The 19,233-nt window shown below is 40.0% G+C and overlaps 3 protein-coding genes and 1 long non-coding RNA gene across 5 annotated transcripts; 3 read left to right on the top strand and 1 right to left on the bottom strand.

The window, feature by feature from the left end:
- The first annotated feature begins 365 nt into the window (after positions 1–365).
- On the top strand, positions 366–4,999 carry sftpbb (surfactant protein Bb). The gene is made up of 11 exons (XM_031308928.2): positions 366–522; positions 1,561–1,613; positions 1,815–1,889; positions 2,235–2,357; positions 2,466–2,597; positions 2,703–2,783; positions 2,876–3,059; positions 3,155–3,297; positions 3,440–3,520; positions 3,790–3,900; positions 4,471–4,999. Exons 1-11 carry the CDS (start codon positions 471–473, stop codon positions 4,507–4,509), a joined length of 1,074 nt encoding a protein of 357 aa, XP_031164788.1. The 5' UTR covers positions 366–470; the 3' UTR covers positions 4,510–4,999.
- A 6-nt stretch (positions 5,000–5,005) lies between these two features.
- Positions 5,006–12,263, bottom strand: usp39 (ubiquitin specific peptidase 39). 2 transcript variants are annotated; one of them, XM_031308927.2, is made up of 14 exons: positions 12,062–12,234; positions 11,442–11,515; positions 11,026–11,104; positions 10,822–10,916; positions 10,603–10,739; positions 10,022–10,174; positions 9,707–9,932; positions 9,514–9,588; positions 9,349–9,416; positions 8,991–9,179; positions 6,449–6,591; positions 6,107–6,242; positions 5,928–6,014; positions 5,006–5,303 (listed from the first exon to the last, which is right to left on the bottom strand). In XM_031308927.2, exons 1-14 carry the CDS (start codon positions 12,070–12,072, stop codon positions 5,250–5,252), a joined length of 1,527 nt encoding a protein of 508 aa, XP_031164787.1. In that variant the 5' UTR covers positions 12,073–12,234; the 3' UTR covers positions 5,006–5,249. The 2 variants fall into 2 exon arrangements, with proteins under 2 accessions (XP_031164787.1, XP_031164786.1); XM_031308926.2 differs by having other exon boundaries at positions 5,100–5,303; positions 12,208–12,263.
- On the top strand, positions 12,058–16,996 carry c2h2orf68 (chromosome 2 C2orf68 homolog). The gene is made up of 4 exons (XM_031308930.2): positions 12,058–12,271; positions 16,406–16,530; positions 16,615–16,760; positions 16,858–16,996. The coding sequence occupies exons 1-4, from the start codon at positions 12,162–12,164 to the stop codon at positions 16,978–16,980; spliced, it is 504 nt and encodes a 167-aa protein (XP_031164790.1). The 5' UTR covers positions 12,058–12,161; the 3' UTR covers positions 16,981–16,996.
- LOC116056676 lies at positions 12,414–12,842 on the top strand. Its single transcript, XR_004106628.1, has 2 exons — positions 12,414–12,525; positions 12,644–12,842. It is a non-coding gene; the product is annotated as an uncharacterized LOC116056676 (long non-coding RNA).
- Positions 16,997–19,233: the final 2,237 nt, after the last annotated feature.

Here is a 19,233-nt window from a genome sequence, read left to right as displayed (position 1 = left end):
TATAAGCTATACTGTTTTTGTTCTGAACTGCAGGCATCCCAAAAACCAAACAGCACATCTTTGTATAGTAATGAAAACTAACAGAAATGTTACAACGAATATATTGGGTAAATTCTTTCCAAGAGTAGGACAGCTCCAAAACAAGTGTAGAGTTGTTTCACTATCAAGTCCACAGAGGAGCAGTTACATTTCTTATTCGGTAAATAATATTGTGCTGGAGGCATCGATGGAGAAATTTGAAACAGACATCACCAGATCAGGAACTAGCCTAGCCCTAAATTGTTTTGTTTTTATTCATTTTATTTTATCAAACAGGATTAATGCCTGTACGAAGCAGACGGTGGCGGTAATGTACCTAATACGTAGTTTGCCAACTGCCGTTAAAACAAAGAAGAAGAAGAAGAACAGCACGGATGTTATTATAGACAAAAATCATCTGCGCTTCATATCATTTTGTGCTTCTTCACATCATGTCAACATCTGGATTTATCCTGGTGGTCCTCGCGGTGTCTCTGTGGCCCGGTAAGATAAACATTTACTGGCAACGACTTTAATGTCCGCATCACTGTCACCTGACTAGTCGCCATTCATCTGTTGTCAAAGATCAGGTTATTATCGTTGGATTGGTATACGTGCAGTTTAGTGTCACAAATTATTTTCCAAAAAGTGAGTGTCACAAATGATGAGGGTCTTATTTGAGACAGGTTGGTTTATTATTTTCCAAAAAGTGAGTGTCCCAAAGCTACCATAAAGCTACAGTCTGCGGGATTATGACTGAACGACTCTAAGGTAGAATCTCTCCCAGACGGGCCCTCGGTTGGGTCCGGGTGAGCAGAGCCGCTCGTGACTGGCGGGTCGGGGTGCGCGGCAGGAAAAGCGCCGTAGCCTGGTGTTTATAAAACGAATTTTGAGGTGTGGGGGTTAGGCAAGTAGTAGGCCTATCGTGATTTCTTTAGGTTACACTGTAAATTGTGACAACTGTGTGTATTAGTACCACCTGAAGCCGTCTATCCCCCTTTCCAGACGCACCAGTCGCGCTTGGTGACGGCCAGCGGTGCACTCCATCGCATTTGCGATTAGGCGACGTCTCGCCAGCCACTCCAAAGTCGCTGTCGGTGTGGCGAGTTCGGGAATTAGCCTCGTTAAATTCCACTCCTCCCCCTTAATTTGAACGCCATTGAGGACCTCGCAATTTGCCACAATCGTTTCCGAAGAACGGGGTCGCCCTGCTATTGTTTCGATTGTAAATAATGCACATTTGCAACAACATTGATTACGTACTATAAAACACCTGTTAAACAGCACCAGGTCAGGCCAGGTTCATAATTAATTAAGGACATTGTATGGGGAATTTGTGACACTAAACTACACGTATAGAAGTTAAGGGGGAATTTGTGACACTAAACTGCACGTATAGAAGTTAAGGGGGAATTTGTGACACTAAACTACACGTATAGAAGTTAAGGGGGAATTTGTGACACTAAACTACACGTATAGAAGTTAAGGGGGAATTTGTGACACTAAACTGCACGTATACCCTTTTCTCTTTCTGTTTAAAAGGAGACTCCAGGTTCATCATAGACCCGTTGTCAGTCATCAAACAGAAATCTCTGGTAAACCTGTATTAGAATAATCCTAAAGTCTCCTTTTGCACGTATGTGTGTGTGTTTAAAATAGCCAATGCATTTATTAATTAAAGGTGATGTTATTGCCATATACAGTCACTGGGCTTTAGTAACCAACTGAATCAAAATTTGCTGACATGATTGTTTTCAGGTCTCATAAATAATCTCACTGTGGCTTCTCTTTATTAGACATTGGATATGTGTTCTGAGTGCAGTCAGGTCATCCAGCTGTCTGCCAACATGATTTCCAGCAGAGATACCAAGGTGAGGATGTTGGTGACTGCACAGTTTTACTTTACTGACCACACGTGCAGAGTTTGTGGAACTGGTTAAACAGGAAACTGGCAGACACACCCAGCAGCTGGGATCCCAGTAATGTCTTTAAAAGTGAAACCTTAAAATGGACATTTATAATAAGGTTCTTGCGCGTTGTAATCAGATTCAATGAGAGAAATTCCAATATTCTAATGTCAGGGCATTGAAATGTGACTTTCAAAGCTTTACATTTGTCAAGCTATTTTTCACATGCTCTCTTTGTAATCTGCAGAGTAGATACCCAGTATTATTGCCACAACATAGACAATGCACTGACTGCTGTTGCTTTTGCAGGAGACTGTATATGAGACCTTGCATGCTCTGTGCCAAAGCCTCCCAAGAGAGCAGGCATCAGAGTGTGATTCACAGGTGAAGATGTATTTGCCGAAAGTCCCGCAGCAGACACCAGGTCACCTGGTGAGTTTACGCTCCTATTTGGGCTTTTTTAAAGATACATAGGGGGAAAGAATTAACACTATGGTCTTCAATGATCATCTTTTAATGCAAGATAATGTGTTTATGTAGAAACCAGGAGAGACCTGTATGGTTTTTGGACTTTGTGTTGCCCACAAGGAGGATGAACTGCTGAAACCTCCCCACCATGCCACCAATAAAGATGTATCCAGTTCTGCACTCAGCACAGCCACCAGCACCCACGTTAGTATGAGAAAGCAGAAGTAGCTGTTAAATGAAAGTTGAAATGAAACTTGCTTTTTATTTCCATCTTATAGATGGTCATCTTATCAGCTATATTCTCTTTAGGGGCAGTTCAACCCAGCTTGCACCCTGTGTTTGTATATTATCAAGAAACTGGAAACCCTGTTGCCCAAGAATATGACAGAGGTAACTTTTTTTTCTATCATTTTGTATAACATCAGGCACATATCCAGTATTTTACATCACATCATGTAATTATCTTCATTGTTGCCCTGCAGGATGCTTTGATGAAGATCATGGGAGAGGTCTGTGATCTCGTACCAGAGAGCTATAAGGACCGCTGTGATGATTTTGTTGACAAATATGGCGTGCAGATAGTCGAATTCCTCTTATCCTCAGCTGCACCTCACACAATATGTAGTCTTTTGCACCTCTGTTTGTTCAAGGAGCAGCCTGTTGCAGGTTAGTCACATGTTTATAATGAATACATTAGGCCATCAGTTTGACCAGAAACTCACACTTTCACCACTAAGTTTAACGCTCCACTGATTTTCTAGAGTGGTTCCTCCCCTCGGATTGTGAGTCATGCCGCGCGCTGGCTGTGCTGAGCCGACTTCACCTGGGTCTCAACTCTACCGAACCTCAGACTTCCTCTTTCCTCCAGTCTGTGTGTGTCCACCATCCCAATGCCATCCCCAAGGTCTGACCCTAAATATCCCTCAGTACATAATATATGGCCTCTCCTTTTTCAGTGAAGTGATTTAAGCAGTTTTTAATCAGGTAGACTAAGGAAACAAAATCTTTGTCACTTTGCATGGAAGTAACTCTTGTGCTCTTTTCAGTGTGAGGCTTTCACTAAAATCTATGGCTCCCGACTGCAAAAGGTTTTGGGAAACCAGATGGACGTTCTGCATGCTTGTGAGGTAAGAATAAGCTCTTTTACAATGAAAGACAAAGAAGAAATTTCTATATCCACAAGTCTTCACACAGTATTACAGATCCAAAATAGTTTTTTGTCCACAGTAAATGGTGTCAGTACAATAAAAAACTGTGTTGATTTACTAACATAATTTACGATGATGAGCCCTAGAAAACACAACACCAATCATAAACAAAGTGTAACCACTTCAACTCATGAACACATATTCTTTGGTCTGGTTCATTTTCTCTGGATCTCTTGTCCCGTCTGCAGAGAGCTGATCTGTGCGTGGCCTCCAAGAAGTTGGAGCCGCTGGGAAAGAATCGCTGTACTTGGGGGCCAAGCTACTGGTGCAAAGACATTCAAACTGCTCAGAAATGTGGTGTAAGTTTTTTTTTGTTTTGTTTTTTTAATACAGCATACAACAATGCATTAGGTTTTTCAACAAAACTGTCTTTTGCCATTTGCAGCATGGGCCACCCATATCATCATATCATTTCACAACCACCAAACCTGACACAGGACTCCTGGCTGTTCTCTTATTTTAAGTCCACTGTGTCTAGCTTCTCTTTTGTAGAGATTTTAACCTATTAATTCAGGGTTGTTTTCAATTTTTGTTCTATGATGGTGAATGAGTAAGTAATACTGTATTTATAGTACCAGGGGAGGCAACTATGAGGGTCTGAATTGAGAGTCCAGATGCTCTCTGCAGCATGGATGATGGGCATGAGGCAATCACAGTTAAAATTTACAGTACATAATTTCGTCTTTGAGAAACGTTGAAAAATTTGAAATTGGTTGAGAATGCATGGAAAATCTATTTTCTTTTCTTGAAAGGACAGACTTGGGTCCCTTCCTCCCTACGCTGACTACTTGAAACACTGTTTAAAGTACTAATGTGATTTTGTGAATAATTAAATTTGTTTCACATCCTGTTTCTGTTTGCATCTGCAGAACCAGGCCTACTGTGAGAAGTACATGTGGAAGAAGTGAACCAAACTGCCGCCCTGTGTGCACACAAATAACTACTTCCTTTTCACAAATGTATTGCACTGATGAACTTTTATAAATGTATTGCACTTAAACATTTTTTTTTACTTTTTGGGGTAATTATCCATCTCATATCAATGAGCCATAAATATTCATCATGAAATGTTCTGCTTTGCATGAAGTGTCACAATACTGAGGCTGGGATTCAGTCTGAAACATCAGTTTCTGCAGTGATTAACAGTTTTGTGAAGCGTTATTCTGTAGATTGCTACATGTATGTTATTATGAATGTAGAAATTGCAAAAAAAAAGTTAATTATATAGAATAAGCTCTTGGTATGTATTCAAGACTATTTGGATGACTACTCAAAAAGCTGCTTCATCTGTTATCTTGTTGCAGTTCTGTGATCCCTGATGCAAATAACCACATACACACGACAAACTCCTAAAACTAAATTACAATCAAATGGTTTGTCATTAAAATTCAACATACAGACACGTGTCATGGAGTTTGTTTATTTGGAAACTTCCACATAGTAAAAACAAAGGTTAAAAAAAAACAAAAAAACATGGGAGACATTTACATTTATTTGCTTTTTTTTGTGTCTATAAAGAAAAAAGTCCTGATGCTCTTTTGCCACTCATTTCTATATTCTGTTATTTTCAATCACTTAAATACCCCGTTAATTTCCAAACTGATGACAACACTTCTGGCCATTCACATGGAGAAAAATGCTGCCTCACTTACACCCCTGTGTGGTGGTTTGTGCCATTGTCACTCCCTTGTCTCTTCCAGATCTAAGAGAGAAAAAAGCACTCTGTTACTTTCAAAGACTATTTTTTCTTAATGATTTAAAACTGCAATCTGGTACGAAAAATGATTCAACTGATAACAGGTTTTTGAAAGCCGCAGTATCTTTATACTGAAACTCCTAATACTTTGTCCTAATAATCTGTATCATTAACTTTTACAATTCAGCCCTCCACTGTGTACATCAGCAAAATCACCACTTATACACCAGATTCATTAAATTCTCTGCAGCAGCGCTTCAGGGATGCATGATCTAGTTCCTTTATTTGATAAAAATGAAGATGCATTTACATTACTCATTTTTATGAGCTATATATTTATCTTTACAAAAAGGCCATCGCACAACAGTTAACATTCATTTATGTAAAGAACAATGATGATTTGATTTTATGTTTTTATGTATCCGATTGGAACTTAACCTGCATGTTAACAAGAGTAATAATGGTCTATTTATTTTTTTTCATATCACTACTATTACTTCCAAGCATTACAAGTTAAATGCACCTTAAATAGTCCATCACATTATCAGAAGCTGCAACTGTCTGTACTGTAGCTTTGCCTTTAAAAATGTAACATTTTCCAACATGCACAGAATAAGCTGGAGGACTTGCCTGGATGTAGGCCTCCGACAGCGTAATCATCTGGGGGAGAATGTCGGTCACCTGCAGGTCCTGCATCTCATACCACTTCCCAGTTCCCTGATTAACACAAAGATTAGTTGATGCATTTGTGGGGTTGTTTGTACCAATGCCACCAGAAATCATTTCAGAAATATCTGGCTGCAACCTACATGATGCAGAACATGTATTCTGTATGCTCCCTCGGTGGGTTTCCCATCATGCACTACGTTGGCGACCAGGTCATATGTTGTGTATTTCTCTGTAACTTGAGCTTCTTCTGTCAGGTACTCACGAAGGTCTACATTCCTGTTGAGGCAAATACAGATCGACAACATGAACAAGTGCATATTCATACTGGAGGACAAAAAATACACACGTCCATGACATCACTTCTCACCAGAGTTACATTGTAACAACCATTCATTACCATCATCAGCAAGCACTTCATGGTTCTGTCAGAAACTTTGATCAATGCTACGTATTTCGTCTTACGGCGTATGAACAGCACTTACGTGATGGGGAAGTTGACAATTGTGGGATTCTTTTCCACAAAGAAGTTGTTCTTGGTGAATCTTTTGATGCAAAAGACGAGGTACGGAGGCAGTTTGGTCAGCTGGAACCTTTTGAGAAAATTCTCTTTGTAGGTTTTGTACTCCTGAATGAAAGTTAGATAGGAAAGCATGCACGGACATTTAGAGTGGTCAATAGAGAAAAAAATGGAAAGTGGATGGCACAGATTTGATGCAAGGATGATTGCCTGTTGCCCCACTATTTGCTTAGTACTGTTGTTGTCATTTGCTGGTAGTGTGCAGAAGTTAGGATTTCTTTCAAAGAAGATAGTAACTGTGGTCACCATGAACGAGGTAGATTATCTTCTACAGCACAAATTTGAAAGTCTGTTTTTGGAAGAAAAACTTGGAATTAAATGCCTTAAGCGTGTTTTACACTAGACGCATTCAAGGTGGCACGCGCCATTGTGACGTCAAAATTACGTAATTTCCTGCCGGCGCACCCGATTTATGGCGCGCGAGCAGAGGTCGCGCACGGCTTTTTTTTTTCAGCGGCGCGCAACAAAGCGCCTGAACGGGTTCGCCGACAACCAGATGCCAGCACTCTCAGAGTAATTACAAGTCTCTCTTGTAAACTTACTACGTTAAGATGAGTTATTTTATGGTGAATGAAAGGCTTGATCCGACGAAGTAGATCATCGAATCAAATCGAAGCATTGACGGCAATGCTGCTGCCAGTTCTGCCGTTGTTTACATTTTTCTTCTTCTTGTCCATAGAAAGAGCAACGTCTGTAGCCTTTGCTCATTAGCGCCACCTCTGTTCAGGAGAAGACTGCAACTAGTGTCGTGAGCACTTTAAGACCCTTTAGTGCCCACAAGCTGCGAGATATTGTCATCCACCAAACTGCTGGTAAGAATGATCAGATCAAACGTGGAGTGGTTCTCCAGAAAGAAAATGTCTAACTGCTGGCTGCTAGAAGAAGCTTCTTTAGCTTCCTGTGTGTGTTATTCAGGAATGGTACCTGGTCAAGAACAGACTTTCAGGATCTCAAGCATCTTTCTGAGAGGATGACGTAACATGAAAAGCAGCAGGACAATGTGGTAAAATTGAGCTCGTTTGCCAGAGGAAACATAGCAACTGAGTATGCGGAATAACAGCATATTGAGGAGAACAGGTTTGTGACCAGTTGTCTTGAACTGTGTGGGAAATGCGAAATGGCCCATTATGTCAAATTGTGTAATTTTCTTGTTTTGCACCTGTCCAAAGTAGTTGTTGCCCCACCATTATCCACCCTAAAAACGCCAATGGCTTTGAATATGTCAAAAATGTAATTAAGGGCTGCAGATATTGATTATTTTAGTAATCGAGTATTCTACCGATTATTCCATCAATTAATCGAGTAATCGGATAAGAAATACTTTTGTTTTATTGAAGAGCAATAATATACAATAGTTAGGTTTATTTTCGGAAAAAGCAACATTTTTATTGCCTACATTGCTAACAATGTCATCCCTCAAAAAAACTTAACATATTAAGTGCCATATTACATTGTTTTTAAAGAACAATGCAATATTAACCTCAAACTAAGGCATACAATGAACATACATAAACATTACCTTAAGTTGTGCAACTTAACTTTCAGAACTACAAAGTTTCAACCTGAGACTGATCAGTATATAGGCCTATATGTAAGTATTAGTTATACTCAACCTATTTTCATTTATATATTTGATTACAATGCTACACAGCTCTGTTACACTTATGCTAGTAGATTGTTGATCAGCTGTTTCTCCGTGAAGAGAGAGAGTGAGAGAAAATGGTGCGCAACAATCAGCTGTTTTCCAAAGGGATAGTCGACAAGTCGACTCTTTAGATCAAATTGTGGTCACCACTACGTATTTTCTTGTCTTTGTTTTTGATAGTTCTTGTGTTTGGTGTAGTTTCATCGTCCAGACGACTCTGTGATTTACTTTTACTTTACCGCTTCATGAAATGGATGATTAAGTTAGACTCAATGTTTTCTGTTGAGATGCTGAAGCACTGTCGTTGTACTATTACTGTGGTAAGCTAGTTCGGTTTTGCAGTAGACACGCTGTGCAGAGTTTTCATTTTAATTACGTTTGATCTGATTCCAAACTTTGGACACTTTCTGTCATTTTCTCCAGCCTGTCTCTTCTCTTAGCCCCTCACGCTCTTTCTTCATTTTGTAATCAGTCTTCATGGCATGTGTCGCCAGCAGCGTCAGCCCGGTGTGCGACAGTAATAATCCTCCGTGCGGAAACACCGTGAGCGATACAACGTTGGTAGCATTAATTAAACGAAGCTTCGAGGCAAATCATTTTGCATCGAGGAATTTTAGCAATCGAATTATTCGAGTTACTTGTGGAATCGTTTCAGCCCTAAATGTAATCAAGCAGTTTTGGCCGAAAAATCTTTATCAACACCAAGGTTTTTCCGTTAAAATTACTGCTTTATAATATTGCTTTAAGTCATTTTCCCTCAATTTTATTATATTTTGCTTGTTATATTTGAGACAATCTGTACCTTCTCTGTGTTGCCATTGAACTTGCCCAGGATGTTGAAGAGGGGGACCTGCGGGATAATAAGCTGCTCCTTCTCATCCTTGTACAGTGGAGCTGTTGGGAGGTCAAGGGTAAGAAACAGGAAGGTGGACTCAGACATCTGCTCCTGGTACTCCTCTGTTACGAGCAATGCCTCTTTCTCCTCCGGAGTCTGGGGAATTTAAAAAAAAAAAAGAAGCCTTTGTTAAGGTATTACTATCTGCAAAACTGGTAAGATCATTTAAAAAATATTTTTGAATAACCCTGAGCTATTCTATTCATAAAATAATTCATATTCCAGATGTCAATTAATGATTTTATAACACAGGCAGGAAACTCACCAAGTCTGGGTGTGGAAGTTTCTTGGAGAAGATCCGCATGGAGCCTTGAAATGCTTTAGCAATGATTGCTTTGAGGGCAGAAAGACAAATGAGGACATAATTGAATTCACATTTTTCTAACAATCAATTATTTATGAAACAAACTTTGATTTCCCTACTACTCACATGATCTTTTCTTTGTGCCTCCAAGAGCACCATGCAGAGCATTCAAGAACCACGTCATGAAGTCCACAGCATCTCCTGCAGAACAGAAAACAATGAATCAGCATCACAACATAGTCTCTATAGAGCAGCATGTGTTAAGATCTGCAAAGTGTAGCATAGTACAGTACTACAATTTATGGCAACTAAAGCTTACCTTGCTTGGTGATTTGGAAGTTCTTCTTGCTGCAGAGCACCACCGCCTGCAGCATCTCATGTGGTGACACATGAGCTTTGAAGTTTCTCGGATTCCAAAGTTTGCGCATCAGTTCACCAAACCTCTGCACCAAGAGGAACATAATGTCCCCCGGTGGCCTGCGGATTCCCCTGTAGTTTTCCTCCTCCAGGAAGTAGTTTCGCAACGGTGGAACATTGGAAAAAGCCTAGGAAGAGGCAAACATGAAATGGTTGGGATTATTTAAAACCTTTATGACCAAGTGCAGAGAAGGTTCACTGTGGCAGTTCATCATACCTGTAACACCACATTGGCATAGTCATTGGCTTTGATGTTGTTGAGCCCTACAATGCCTGGCAGGTAGGTCGTACCATCATAGGCTCGGTACAGTTTACCCTGCTTGTCCAGCCCCGCAATGTGCTGCTTGGTGAAAGTTGGTTTTAGCACATACTGCGGAGAAAGTAAGAAAGTGTCAGTGTCAGATTACTAACACAGAAGTACAGTTTGCAGTGGAGTATTTTTACGCAGAACCTCAATATTGACAATGTAATACTGAGTATGACCCGTGATGCTTTAAAACAGCATAACTTAAGCTGTCAGAGCATAATGCTGTGTCAGACAAAACATCTGAATATTGGATAAGTTGACTGTGGTGCAACCTTTAAAACAGGATCAGATGGCCTTTAAGATATATCCTGATACAACAATCTCAACAACTACAAACTATACCATACCCAGCTCTACCCATAACAACATGAGGTGTGGGATTTAAGTTGTTTTTTTTTTTTTTTGTTTTTTTTTTAAAAAGGAGGGTTCTGAACATGAAAATTAATTAAACAAGCAATCAAAAATAAAAATGACATGATGACTTTACTTACCGTGATATCTTCTAGTGAAGAGTCAATGATCTCGTAGTTGTCTGGCAGACAGTAAAACTTAAGTGTGTGCAGATTCAGGAACACATGATGGGTAAACTGCACACTGTGAGTGTAAGCATGGGACTTCAAACCTCTACCTACAAGGACGCATACATAAGTAAATCAGTCGAAGCACAACAGGTGTTTGATGCCTAGTTAAATGTCAGATAATTCACCTACCTTGAAAGTATTTCCCACATATAAGGCAGGCATAGACATTGATGTGGGAGAGAGAGATTGAGCAGAGTTTCTCAAAGTCGAAGTCCAGCACACTCCTGATGGATAAACCAGAAAAGACTGTGAATCAGCTGCAGAGCTATAGGGAAGGACAGGGCTAACTAACTTTTAGCACTAACATTAGCTATGCACATTTAACTATCTTGCCTGTTTATGGTGTCAAGGTAAGGACAGTGGCGGCTTCTCCGGTCTTCTATTACACGTCCTCTGCCTATTTTGGCTGGCACTGCAAAATGAAGTAAAACAAAACGAGATTGTGTTCAATCGGCTGATTGTAAGCTAGCTAACGTTACAGATGCTAGCTGACCTAGCGCTTAGCTAGGTTGATAGGAGATAATGGATTTGAAACACAGAGTGAATTTGAAGGGTGGTAAATTACATTTGTTTAAGCCAGTTCAAATTACACTGTAGTGGTAGCTACTTGTTGACCTGCCTGTGTGTGACTGGTCCGACACGTGAATAAAATCTCACACACTTTCATCTGGCTTCTACAAGTAGCATTGGTTAGCTAACGTTACCTGCTAACCAAACGTCACACACACGTTAGAAGTAAACAAACGTACCTCTGTCTTCGTTGTCATCATCGTCCACTTCAATCTCTCTTTCTCGTTTCAGAGAAACCATCGTAACAGTAAGCCTACCTGATTTTATTGTCAAAACAACGGAGAATGCACGACTTTATTTCGAAGAGATGAATGGGTCAAGCACCGTGCGCGTCGGTCGAAACTCGCGGTGGTAACGTACGTTCGCGTCGCGCAAATACAAACAGCAGGCTAAAAACTAACCCGGAGTTTGAAGCTAGCTACATCGATCCTTGAGCTGCTCGATTCAAGTTTAAGTTTCAAGTTATTTGTTGTCAGGATGCACGACAAATACAGAAGCAGTCATTATCACTGAAAATCTTGGGTCTCAGGCTCCCTCCAACAATGCTAATTAAATTAAAAGAAAACGAGATAAGAACCTACATAAAATAGTGCAAGTTAAAATATAGGTATAAATATATACATAATGCAATGTGAAATAAGGTAATGTAAATGTGTGGAAGACAGTAATTGTAAATGAATAAGCTTAATGTAAACATGAATGTAGTTTTTTTTAAAAAAAGGTGTAATTTCTAATCTAAATTCTTTCTAATTGTCTAATTTTTAAACTCCGGTAGTGTTAAATTTGGACAACAACTTACCAAGCTAGCATGTAGCTTTTTGTCACTACTTTCGATGGATGTGGATGAGACCAATCATTAGCTCACATATACTGTCACCGCATTTAAGCTGTTTGTTAAAATGGATATGTTAAGAGACGAAGAAGTGCATGAGCTGAAATACAAACCTGGGGGCCGCTTGGATATGAGCCATGGCTTCCTGCACCATATCCGGAGGAACCAGATTGCTAGGTGATTTCCCCAACTAGCTACCATTAGCTAATGCTAGTAGCTAGCCTACAAGCTAGTTCACAGTAGCTAGAGCTGCAACCACACATTTTTTATAGAAGTCAATCTGGTGATAAGGGAAGGTTCAGTAGCAGGGCAGGTAAAAATGTATACAGCTTCTGTTACGTTAAAAATGAAAATATAAAGAAAGCTCGCACAGGCCCAATGGCCAAAGTTATCCTTTGTTTAGGATACTGCTGGAGGCAAAACAACATAACGTTTGCTAAAAAAGGTCCAGGTTTGTCAGTGCTGCATACTGTTATCAGATGTAAGTCAGCGTTTTTGGACATGTTTTTCAGACAGGACCTCCGTAAGATGAAGAAATAAAAGTACAAGGCATCTTTTACATCATATTATATTTGTATGGGTGTGTAATGTATGACCTCAAGACTGAATAAAACATTGGCCTTTGTTGCTCATTGACACAACATAGAAATGCAGTGGAAAATGCATTTAAGAATGCCACAATTCATTTGTCTCTGAAATGCATTTCACTAAAGCAAATGTATATAAGAAATTATTTATTTATATACTTTGACTTTACTTTCTTGAAGGTAGACCAATAAAAAACAAATCTAGTAAAGTAACTTTAGCAACTTTAGACTTGTTAATATATATATTTTTTTAGGAACAGGATTGCAACTTCATCCTTATAGAAACTACTAGGGCTGTAACGATATGCGACATGAAACCGAAATCGCGACACTCAGATCCACAAACCTGTGTGGCGATGTGAGAAGGCAGAATCGGGACACCCCCCTTCCAACTCCCAGAGTTATCCTACCCGTCCAGATGCAATGCTACCACATCTTTAAATTACTATTAGTATTAAGTCGTTTTGGTGCATTATTAGGATTGGGCATCGAGAACCGATTCCTACTTGGAATTGTTTCAAAAATTACGATTCCAGTAGAATCGTTTCTTTATTGGAATCGTTTAGAGGATTTGGTTTCAAATCCGATCATCGCTTCCCAATTTAACGCGCAAGTTTTGATTTCCGTAGTGGCCAGGCGCTTGTTGTGTTGCAGCCATGGAGCACAGTAAGCAGTGCTCCAGTGGGGCTTTATTTTACATTGAAAAAGCCCTGTAAAACGGCAAACTACCATTGAATCAAAATAAAACGCTCTTCTTATTTGTGAAAATAGGCATGTGACCTGTTTCAACTCGACCCCTCAAAGAATCGGAATCGAGAATCGATAAGAACCGGAATCGAAAGGAAGAATTGGAATTGGAATCAGAATTGTTAAAATCCAAACGATGCCCAACCCTATGCATTATCCCCCTTTTGTCGGGTAAATTTAATAATAATAATAATAATAATAATAATTTAAACTGTAAAGATGGCTAAACGCAAAGGGGGCGAATTCGGCAAGGAGGAGAACACTGGTAACGCTAACGGAGGTGTAACGTTATGAATGGCAGCTGTTCTGACTCGGGTGCCTGGGTCTGTTTCCTAACGGTTCAGTAAACTGCCGTTAGCGTCCTTAGCACCGTAGTTACAGTGAGGAAAATAAGTATTTGAACACCCTGCTATTTTGCAAGTTCTCCCACTTAGAAATCATGGAGGGGTCTGAAATTGTCATCGTAGGTGCATGTCCACTGTGAGAGACATAATCTAAAAAAAAAAAAATCCAGAAATCACAATGTATGATTTTTTAAACTATTTATTTGTATGATACAGCTGCAAATAAGTATTTGAACACCTGAGAAAATCAATGTTAATATTTGGTACAGTAGCCTTTGTTTGCAATTACAGAGGTCAAACGTTTCCTGTAGTTTTTCACCAGGTTTGCACACACTGCAGGAGGGATTTTGGCCCACTCCTCCTCACAGATCTTCTCTAGATCAGTCAGGTTTCTGGGCTGTCGCTGAGAAACACGGAGTTTGAGCTCCCTCCAAAGATTCTCTATTGGGTTTAGGTCTGGAGACTGGTTAGGCCACGCCAGAACCTTGATATGCTTCTTACAGAGCCACTCCTTGGTTATCCTGGCTGTGTGCTTCGGGTCATTGTCATGTTGGAAGACCCAGCCTCGACCCATCTTCAATGCTCTAACTGAGGGAAGGAGGTTGTTCCCCAAAATCTCGCAATACATGGCCCCGGTCATCCTCTCCTTAATACAGTGCAGTCGCCCTGTCCCATGTGCAGAAAAACACCCCCAAAGCATGATGCTACACCCCCATGCTTCACAGTAGGGATGGTGTTCTTGGGATGGTACTCATCGTTCTTCTTCCTCCAAACACAGTTAGTGGAATTATGACCAAAAAGTTCTATTTTGGTCTCATCTGACCACATGACTTTCTCTGGATCATCCAAATGGTCATTGGCAAACTTAAGACGGGCCTTGACATGTGCTGGTTTAAGCAGGGGAACCTTCCGTGCCATGCATGATTTCAAACCATGACGTCTTAGTGTATTACCAACAGTAACCTTGGAAACGGTGGTCCCAGCTCTTTTCAGGTCATTGACCAGCTCCTCCCGTGTAGTTCTGGGCTGATTTCTCACCTTTCTTAGGATCATTGAGACCCCACGAGGTGAGATCTTGCATGGAGCCCCAGTCCGAGGGAGATTGACAGTCATGTTTAGCTTCTTCCATTTTCTAATGATTGCTCCAACAGTGGACCTTTTTTCACCAAGCTGCTTGGCAATTTCCCCGTAGCCCTTTCCAGCCTTGTGGAGGTGTACAATTTTGTCTCTAGTGTCTTTGGACAGCTCTTTGGTCTTGGCCATGTTAGTAGTTGGATTCTTACTGATTGTATGGGGTGGACAGGTGTCTTTATGCAGCTAACGACCTCAAACAGGTGCATCGAATTTAGGATAATAAATGGAGTGGAGGTGGACATTTTAAAGGCAGACTAACAGGTCTTTGAGGGTCAGAATTCTAGCTGATAGACAGGTGTTCAAATACTTATTTGCAGCTGTATCATACAAATAAATAGTTAAAAAATCATATATTGTGATTTCTGAATTTTTTTTTTTTTAGATTATGTCCTCACAGTGGACATGCACCTACGATGACAATTTCAGACCCCTCCATGATTTCTAAGTGGGAGAACTTGCAAAATAGCAGGGTGTTCAAATACTTATTTTCCTCACTGTAAGTGGTGACCGGGTTTGGATTGCTGTAATGATAGTGGCTGGCTGCTAGCTGGCTGGGGGCTGACTGTGGATGTGTCCCCAGGCTGTAGTCAGCTCTCATCCCGACTCAAGCCTTGCAGCGCCGGGAGAGTGAGGCAGACAGACAGGGGTGTGCTAGCTGGCTAAATGACCATTAGATTAGTTGTTTATCTATACAGTTAACGTTACTGATGAATTCGTGGGTTAGCCCAGAGTTGTTAACCGTGTTCAAAACAATCATACTAAAAATAACCGAGCATGTTGAACGATGTCGTAATCTTATATTACCCACATAGACTGTTAATATTAATAGACAAAGCATCCGGTTCGGCGAAGTGCTGCAAATGCGGAAGTGCTTTAAACCTGCATTCTATCTGAATTCCAGCAGGGGGCGACACGTGCGGTAGCAAAAAGGAGGTCGGTTTCTGTAGAAGTCTATGAGAAAGTGACCCACTTCTCACTTGATTTATTACCTCAGTAAACATTTTCATAATGAGTTTATGGTCTCAATTGCTAGTTTTAAGTCTTCTGCAACACAGAATGATGTTAATTTTTTGAATTATGGGCTCGTTGATTTTAAAATCGGCGATAAAGCAGGGGGTGTTTTAGGGCGTGGCTATGATGTGATTGCCAGTGAAAGTGTGTAACGCAACATGGCTCCTCCCTCACTCCTCCCTCTCGTCTAAAATTGTCACATCCCCAACCAGGATGGCTGCACCCGTAACGGCAAACTCGACGACTCATAGCAGATCCCCACAAATTCGTGGGAATCGTGTGTCAAAAATCGTGATACGAACCGAATCGTGGGTTTGGTGTATCATTACAGCCCTACAAACTACAGTAAAACAAGAACAATATTGCTGTAGTTTAACTAACTGGGTTAGAAGGTCAGATATATGCTGCAATGCATGTTTTTGAAACGCACATGGTGTATTGTACATTTCCAAGCAATAACAAAATGTTTAAATTATTGTCTCTTCAAGGGATGACTATGATAAGCAAGCCAAAGAGGTGAAGCAAGCTAAAGAGCTTCAGCGGCGGAGGCACACCACAACCCCTAGACGACCCCGTCGACCTGATATCCAAGTGTACCATCCTCGACGCAGACGTAAGTTTGATACACTTTGTTGTTATGTTTTTTTGCCGACACTAAATCCAGTAAAGAGTATGCATGTGTGTGCTAATTTCCCAGATGGATCAGAGCCGGGGACCAGTGCTGAGGCTGAAGAGTCTAATGAGAGTGGGTCGAGCACAGAGACAGAGACCCATGGTACTGAACTCTTCTGGCTTGACTATCAGGCAGACTCTGGTACCATTACCTCCTTCCTTGTGCACAAGGTTAATGCAGATCCCTTTGACTGATATTTCTGACTCTTTGACCTATTTTATTTTGCCTTGGTCTTAATTCCCCTCATGATCTTTCTGTTTTTAAAAGGAGGATAAGCCTGAGAAGGTGGTGGAACGTGTCACAGAGAAGAACATCCTAGATTCAGCCATGAGGGCAGCTTTAGAGGCTCGAATTCAAAAGGAAATTGACAAAAGACGAGACAAACGCTGAGTGATATTCTCAAATAGTAGATTATGATGACAGAGGGGCTACACGCAAAGAGGAGCAAGACTTCATTTGCAGTTCTACACTCCTAGAATGCATCAATGCCGTTGACAGTGTAAAAGGAGGACTCTGGGATCATGAACAGTGACTGTCAGCAGAGAGCCAACTTGATGAGCCACAAATAATCCGTCTTCTGTTTTCTAAGGAGAAGGAACAGCACTTATCAAAGACAGTATAGTTGGGAGTTGACTGTCATGTTTACTACATTTTACTCAGCATGGATTGTTACCTCATACCCTCATTCATAACTTTAAGGACACGTTGTACACCTTCAAGTTGACTGGACCTGTAAAATGCATGAACAGTTTAATGCCGAAAGTAGTAGGTATTCAGCACCGTTACCCATCTTCCTCTGTTGAACATGTCCTGTGTTTCTTGTGTTTACAAAGATCTAGTTTTTATAAACAAGATTTTGACTTTTTTGGGAAAAATGCTGTGAAGGGAACATCGGTCTATCAGCGATTCTATGTTTAGAAATGTGAGAATTTAGTTTGGTTTCTTTTTGAGTTGGAGTTTAGTGGATGTCCATGATGTGTTTGTGTGGAAACGGTGTTTCATTGTTTTCAGTATTCTAATTTATTTTGGATTGTTGAAATACTTTTATTTTTGATACTGTAATATTTTGAGGACACAACTCAGTATATGTATAAAATGACATACAGGCATGTGAACAAATTAGAACACCCATGCTAAAGTTGACTAAAAAGAGGAATAAAAAATCATCTTTAGGAAATTGATCGTAATGCCTTAATTAAAAAAAATGAGGAAAAATCCAATCTTTATGGACACCAATTTTCTTTGTGAATGAATAATGTATTGTAAATAAATACATGTTCTTCCTTAAAATACAGGGGGCATAAGTAAGTACACCCCTATGTTAAATTCCCATAGAGGCAGGCAGTTATTTCATGGATCCAGGATACTATGCATTCTGATAAAGTTCCCTTGGCCTTTGGAATTAAAATAGCCCCACATCATCACATACCCTTCACCATACCTAGAGACTGGCATGGTTTTATGTCGGTTAGCCTAATAGCTGGTTTGATTTGCATTGAGAGATGATTTTATGGAAAGTACCCCATGCCAATCTCTTTTTTTCCTCATTATTTTAATTAAGGCATTAAGATCAATTTCCAAAAGATGATTTTTTTATTCCTCTTTTTAGTCAACTTTAGCATGGGTGTCCTAATTTTTTCACATGACTATATATATATATATATATATATATAAAGGCATTTATTACTGTCCAAATGTGTGTCTGAATGTGCACTGAACAGTCATAAAATATGTTGTAAAAACACTCAAATCTGTGGGGGAAAATAACTTAGATCACTTCTATCCTGAAATATACATATTGGTGGGAATATAGTATAACATATAACAAGTATATAGTATAAGGGTAACAACAAAATACTGTATCAATTTAAACTGTTTCACATGTCCTCAGCAGGTGGCAGTATGAATCAGCTTTTCACACTGCACACCATCTTCTATGTGTCTAAACTTTTGTTTTAATCATAAGTCAAATTGGATTTTCCTCTATAAGCAGTGCATAGTAACAGTGTGTTACAAGAATACAAGACAAATCCCAAACTGTCATTTTCTATACACAAGAAATGAACAGCTATTATCAATCCTTCTGAAATGTCACTTCTGTGGGCAAGGGCTCTTCAGGTACTACTTGTTGAACTTGCATCACTTTTTACTCAAAAGGTAGAAATAAACTGGAGAGTTAAACCTTGGATTTCCAGGGTGACTGGTGTATAATATCATATAATATCGGTGGCGGCTTGTCTGATAAAGAGGCCTGTTTTGGTATCAGACATTTTTATTTCTTTTACCACCCTTCAACCTGGCGGACTAGTTTTTGTTTTGTTGGCTTGTTTTTCCAGCTAAGACAAGCCCAGCAAGTTAGAATCAGCCAGGCGTTCTGAAACCTACACACCTACAACATTGATGTAAAGAAGAGGTATTTATACGGCCCTGGGACACACCTAGAGAGAAAAAAATTGCGTTCTTAAAAAGCGTAGCATTCCCCTTTCATTAGATACCAGTAGTAGTGAACAGGTTAAATGTATTGCTGTCCCATCCATCCTCACATAAATAGAGAAATTCCTCCCATCCCCATGCTGAAAAGCGGACACAAAGTTCCACGACCATGCCCTGGCTGTGGAAAAAAACATAGTTGAGTTGACATTT

The sequence above is a fragment of the Sander lucioperca genome, chromosome 2 (genome assembly GCF_008315115.2).
Source record: "Sander lucioperca isolate FBNREF2018 chromosome 2, SLUC_FBN_1.2, whole genome shotgun sequence".
Taxonomy (NCBI): Eukaryota; Metazoa; Chordata; class Actinopteri; order Perciformes; family Percidae; genus Sander; species Sander lucioperca.
This window is presented reverse-complemented; position numbering and strand designations above follow the sequence as displayed.